Here is a 6,396-nt window from a genome sequence, read left to right on the forward strand (position 1 = left end):
CCCCCCAAAAAAAAACAAAAAAAAAAAGGTATGATAGTGAAGAGGGAAGATAGAAGAGAGGAGACAATATGACCAAACTACAATGATCTATTTACATAAAAAGGTTATGAGAGAACTCATTATTTTATAAACTAAGGGAGGAAGAAAAGAGTGTTAAGGGCTGGAGATGTAGCTCAACTGGTAGAGTGCCTGCCTAGCATGTGCAAAGCCCTGGGCCTGGCCTCCAGTACTGGAACATGGTAGTCATGTCAGCACTACAGAGGCAGCAGGGGGAAGTTAAGGATTTAAGGTTGTCCTTGGAGGATCTTCTCAATAGCATTATTATTTCTTCTCCCCCTCCTCCTCCTCTTCTTCCTCTTCTTTTTCCTCTTCCTCCTCCTTTTTCTCCTTCTTTATTCTTTTCTTTAAAAAAGTTCTATAAAATTTTAAACTAATAAATCAAAGATACTGAAAACCAAATAGCATAATAGGATTTTAAAGGTATCTATTTCTTCTTATTTTCAAAGGTTATATATCAATTGATGCCTTGGAGAAGTTCCTTGGAGAATTACATGACTTCACTCCTGGAAGCTCAGGATATTTGGCATATCATATTCAAAATGAAATTAATATGTCTGCTATAAAAAACAAATTAAGAAGGAAACTAAGTTAAGCTGTACTTACATCTGGACACTTTTTTTTTATAAAATAGTATGAAGTGAATAATTTAAATGTGAATGGAGAAAGAATTATTTTCTTAATATGTGTCCTGAGAAAACTCAGAATCATCTGACCACTGAATTTTGTGACATATTCATAAGTTGTGAGTTATTGTCATCCAAACACACTTAAAAGAATTCTGTCAAAGGTTCTTTTGATTTTGACTTTAATATTGTTTTTTTTTCCCTAGGTTCAATATTGAAATGCTAGCCTTTATTATATGGTTGGGTTATTTTGATTTAAAATAAACTAGGAGACTATACTTAAGCTGTAAATGTTTGTTTCTGAGACATAGTGAGTCAGGTGACTCACAATACCTGTGGTGGAGCCTGAGGCCAGCACCGCGGCTTATGAGGAAATGAAGCCCTTGGGAAGGTGTCTTGCCAGAGTGACTAAATGAGGCCCAACCTAATCTGGAATGTGACTTTCCTGATTTCCCAAGCCGGTATTCATAGCCTGTTTTCCTGTATAGCCATGCTGGAATCTCTGTGTCAGGATCTATGTATCTCATGTGTTGTTCAGGCTGACCTCTGGCTCCACCTCAATGCATTCCAAATAAACTCAAACTGTAGCTGTGTGCTCTTACATAAATCTAGAGATGTGGCCATCTCCAGAAGGCACTGTTGCTGGGTTTGGTGGTTCTGACCTGTAATTTTAGGTGCTTGGATGACTGAGGCAGGAATGAAGAAAGCCCTGGCCAGCCTGGGTGAGCCTGGGCGAGCCCCTAAGCCCCTGTCTCAGAAGAGACAGTTAGAAGAGCAGTTACAAAGTTCCAAAGCCTCGGCACAGTGTGTAGAGGACCTATGTCCAACCTTGTGACACCACTTCTCCACTTAGAGTTTGGTGGAATTACTTTCTGGAGACATAAATGGAATTCTTTTGAAGCTGTCTTCTTAGACCTTAGACCTGCTTGTTCTTCTGTCAGGTATAGAATTATCTAAAGAAAATGGTCATTTTGGTTTTGTTTTGTTTTGTTTTTGGTGTGGATTATTTGGATGTATGTGAGCCCTAACCTTTTCCCTACAACTCAAACTTCATAACATAAAATTGTAACACAACTCTCAGCCTCAGCATTTGAGAATTATATTTTTTTGTCTGTCTGTTAGTTTTTCCTTATTTATTTTTGTGTCTGTGGTTAAGTCCTTCTGAACTTACAAATAAAAAAAAACCTGTTAATTATCTTTTCCTGAAACATTAAATATTGTCTCTTCCTGAACACTTTATCTTAGTCACGGTCTATTGATTAGGTTTTACATAGAAACCAAGCCTATCTGTAGATTTTAAATTAATTATTAAGAGTATTACGTAAGTTTACACTAAGCTGTCTACATTGAGATTATTGTAAGAGTATTTAATGTTTCTCCAACATGTACATGCATTAACATAGTAAATAAAAACCTCCAACAAAACAGAAATGTTTCTCAAAGTGATTATAATTTCAGATACACAATGCAAATAAAATACATATGTTTTTAGAATACTGCCAGGGGCAGAAAAATCAGGTGATACCATATATTTTTCAAGACAAATGTCTTAGTTTCTTATTTGTTAAATAAAATACTCTGATAAAGACAACTTAAGAGGAAAGGATTTATTCTGGCTCACAGGTCAAGGCAGAGCTGCATAGACTGGTGTCATGACTGCTCCATGGAATGGTTAAGGTTTTCCTGTAGATATGAAGGACAGAACATCTGGAAGAGGCCAGAACAGAGGGAGTGATAGGCTGAATGTGGCCTGGGCAGGAGAGAAGCAGAGCAGGGCAGAGGGAAAGGGGGAGAAAGTGAAATGAAGATAAAGGAGAGTTGAGATAGAAGAGAGCACAGCTGACATAATGGGGTTATAAGGAGAGTGAGAAGCTGGGGCAGGAAGTCTGGGAGTTGAGAAGTTCAGGGAAGAGGTGAGAAGGGCTGTGGTGCTAGAGTGGACTTTGAACTGTGTAACAGGTCCTAGTGATACTGAGGGAGCCTGGAGCCCAGCATGTACTTTGATATCCTAATAACCACCACAAACAGCCATTTGTCCCTTCTGACAGCGATGGGGAAAATGGCTCCTTTTAGCAAAGGGAAGCCTTCACAAATTCCTGAGGAATGCTGGCTTTTGTCTAACTGCCAGAATTGGGGGAAGTGGAGTTCTCTTTAGACCTGACAGGGACACATGGCAGAGGAGTCTAGGCCTCATGAGCTTAAGGCAGCCGGCTGTATCACATCCATGTTCAAGAAGCAGGGGTGGGAAGAGACGCAGGCTCAGGTCCCCAATTTCCATTTATAAAATCCATAATCCCAGCCAGCGAGTGGCCTCACCCACAGTGGTCTCCCCCTTTAGTTAACTAGTCAACGTGATCCCTTACATGATCCCCTACATGCATGCTCAGAGGGCCATCTCCCAGGTGGTTTCAGAGCTTGACAAGTTCACAGTTAATGCTCACAGTTCCACCCTCTGGCAACTAAACACCCAAACATCACCTTTAAGTCATAACCTTCCTCTCCTTGTCCATATAGTCTCATGACCATGCTATAACATCGAGTACACTCAGTTTAGCTTTAAAGTCCCTGTAGTTTTCAACAATTCCAACACTTTGAAATTACAGTCACTGACATGCGGATGCTGGAGAGATAGCTCAGCGGGTAAGAGCACTGACTGTTCTTCCAGAGGACCCTGGTTCAATTTCCAACACCCACATGTCAGCTTACAACTGTCATGTAACTACATGATCTGACACCTTCACAGACATACATTCAGGCAAAGAACCAATACACGTAAAATAAAAATAATAAGTTTTAAAAAAAAATCACAGTTGCTTAGCTGTGGGCTTGTATAAAATAAAAAAAAAAAATAAATTATATCCTTCCATTCTAAAGGGACGGATGCTCAGCCCAGATGTTTAATTCCTAGAGACTGAAGGCTAAAGCTGGGAGACAGGAAAGGTGCAGAGCACCAAAGCCCTGCTTACTTCTCCAGTTGCGATTTGCTCCTGCAGCAGGGGTCTGATCAGGCCTGTGTCTGCCTCCCTCCTGAGAAGACCATCCATCTAAACACCTTCCTACAGCAGATCCCTTCCAGGTGGCCAGATAGGCGTTCCAGACCAGAGTTTTCTCCCAGGACATTGACACAGCAGCCAAGTTTATTGGTGCTGGCACCACCATCCGTGTGGCTGGACCAGGGACAGACCTGCATTGAACAGACAACTGTGGAACCCCATCTCTCAAACAACATCTCTTCTATTCCATTTTGACCACTTCTCCCTGGGAGCCTCCCTGGGGTCACCCAGCCGTCCCTGCTGCTTCAACTCCATGTCAGTCACCTGCCTCTGCCTCCCAAGTGCTGGGATCAAAGGCGTGCGCCACCACACCCCGCTAATAATTACTTTTAAATATACATGGGACACTTATAAGAGAAATCTTTTTAAATTTTAAATTAAGTGTATGTGTACTTGTCTAGAAGAGGATGTCATACAACCCGGAGCGATAGTTATAGGCAATTGTGAACCACTTTCTGTGCGTGCTGGGATTCAGGTATGTTCCATCATGCCCAGTTTATGATGTCTAAGTCTTTCTGCATGCTAAGCTAGCCCTCTACCAACTGAACTTAATCTCTAGACCAGAGTCATTTGTAATGCATCAATAATTTTGCATATGATTGATTTATGTAAATGTTCTTATTTGGGCTAGAAAGATGGCTCAGTGATTAAGGACACGCAGCACTGCTCTTTCACAGGACCCTCATTCAGTTCCCAGCACGCACATAAAGAGATTCATAATTGCCTGTAACTATAGCTCCAGGTCCTATGACATCCTCTTCTAGACAACTTAGCAAGCTTGAGGCCATCCTGAGCTACATAATACCCTATTTCAAAGCCATCAAGGTTGGCCTTGGATACAAGAGACCTTTCAAACCAATGAACAACCAACCAAAAATAACTCATTGTTAAGGAACTTGTCTGGGGTGGTAGCACACACCTTTAATCCCAGCATTTGGGAGGTGGGTTCCTTAGTTCAAGGCCATCCTGGTCTACAGAGTAAGTTCCAGGACAGCAGCCAGGGATACACAGAGAAACCCTGTTTTAGAAAACCAAAATCGGGGCCTGAAGACAGAAACAAGAAGGTCAAGCATCCAAATCCAAGTGCTGGAGAGATGGCTCAGGGGGCAAAGAGCACCCATTGCTCTGCAGGGTTAGTTTGTCAGCACCCATATTGGGCAGATCATGTCTACCTTAATTCTAGCTTCTGCTGCAGGGGACCCAATATCTTCTGCCCCAATACCCTCATGTATTCACCCAAACACACATAAATAAAAATAAATCTTTAATATTAAACAAACAAACAAAAAAACAACAAACAAACCCCAAACCAACCAAACAAAAGACATGGGAGTTAGAATAGCAATCTCTTACTGTCTCTTCAGGTTCTTAGGTTGCCTAGACACAGCCACTGACTGATTCTTAGTGTTTCTCATGTAACTTTGGTCAGCAAGAGCTAAGACGGTCATGTAAAGGGATTTTCTTCTCTTGTCCCAGAAAGCACAGGATTGCATTGCAGAGGGGCATGTAGCTAAGGAGATAGCATGAGCATCTTTGGGGAAATATAACAGGCTATAATGAGTACATTGCAGCGTAAACCAGCACATTTCAAAGAATTTAAGTTGTTCAAAGTATGATCTGACTTCAGGGCAGTTAAGCCAGAAATCAAACAAAACAACAACAACAACAGCAGCAGCAAAAACAGTTACTAAAAAGCCCACTGTGCAGGCTAGTTTTATGCCAGAGTCGTCTGAAAGAATGTAGCCTCAACTAAGAAAATGCCACCAGAAAGATGAGGCTGTGAGCAAGCCAGTGGGGCATTTTCTTACTTAGTGATTAATTGGGGTGGGGGTGGAGGGGGCAGCCCATTGTTGATTGTGACTGGTGGTTCTGAAGTGCATAAAACAGGCTGAACAAGCTATGGGCCGGCAGCCAATAGGCAGCACCCCTCCATGGTCTCTGCATCAGTTCCTGTCACCACATGCCCCTCCCCCCACAATGGCTGCCCTCAATGGGCTGTGACAACTCAGGATATGTAAACCAAATGAACCCTTTCCTTCCCAGCTGCTTTTAGTCAATAGGAACCCCAACTAAGATACTTGCATATTTGAATATGAAGAAATGTTCTTCTAGGGCCTGGAGAGATGGTTCAGTGGTTAATAACACTGGCTGCTCTTCCAGAGGACCTGGGTTTGACTACCAGCATGCACAAGACAGCTCATAACTGTCTGCAACTTTTGTTCCAGGGGATCTGACAGCTTCTTCTGGTATCCTTGGGCACTGGGCACACATGTGATACACAGACCAAAACAATAGTACACATAAAATTAATAAAAAAGAAATATATTCTAAAGAGCCCTTGTATTTAAAAAATGTAAAAAATTAGAACATGTCTTAACTAAATATCAATAAACAAAATTATAGCCTGTAGTTAAAGCCAGACTAGAAAATATGATCCTAAACTCATAGCATAGACATAAATTGTTGTGTTTTATGCAAAGAAAGAGACCAGGAATATATTTGGTAGAGGAACGGTATGATGTCGGGAGCGGGGGAGTGTGCCTCTGAGGGCCCATGCTGAGGCATCCCTTCCCACTGAGGTACCAGCCAGGAGTACAGTATAGAATAGAGTTTATTTAGGGCATGGAGAGGGGAGTTGAGGGGGTAGTAGAGACAGGGAA

At 41.8% G+C, this 6,396-nt stretch overlaps 1 protein-coding gene across 1 annotated transcript in view; it reads left to right on the forward strand.

The window, feature by feature from the left end:
- Terb2 (telomere repeat binding bouquet formation protein 2) overlaps positions 1–2,104 on the forward strand; it is an 18,054-nt gene extending 15,950 nt beyond the window's left edge. The window contains exon 7 of the mRNA XM_021194992.1: positions 507–2,104. Within this exon, the coding sequence (XP_021050651.1) occupies positions 507–652 (146 nt within the window). The 3' untranslated portion in view covers positions 653–2,104. The remainder of the gene's footprint in view (positions 1–506) is intronic.
- Positions 2,105–6,396: the final 4,292 nt, after the last annotated feature.

Source organism: Mus pahari, chromosome 3 (assembly GCF_900095145.1).
Source record: "Mus pahari chromosome 3, PAHARI_EIJ_v1.1, whole genome shotgun sequence".
NCBI classification, from domain to species: domain Eukaryota; kingdom Metazoa; phylum Chordata; class Mammalia; order Rodentia; family Muridae; genus Mus; species Mus pahari.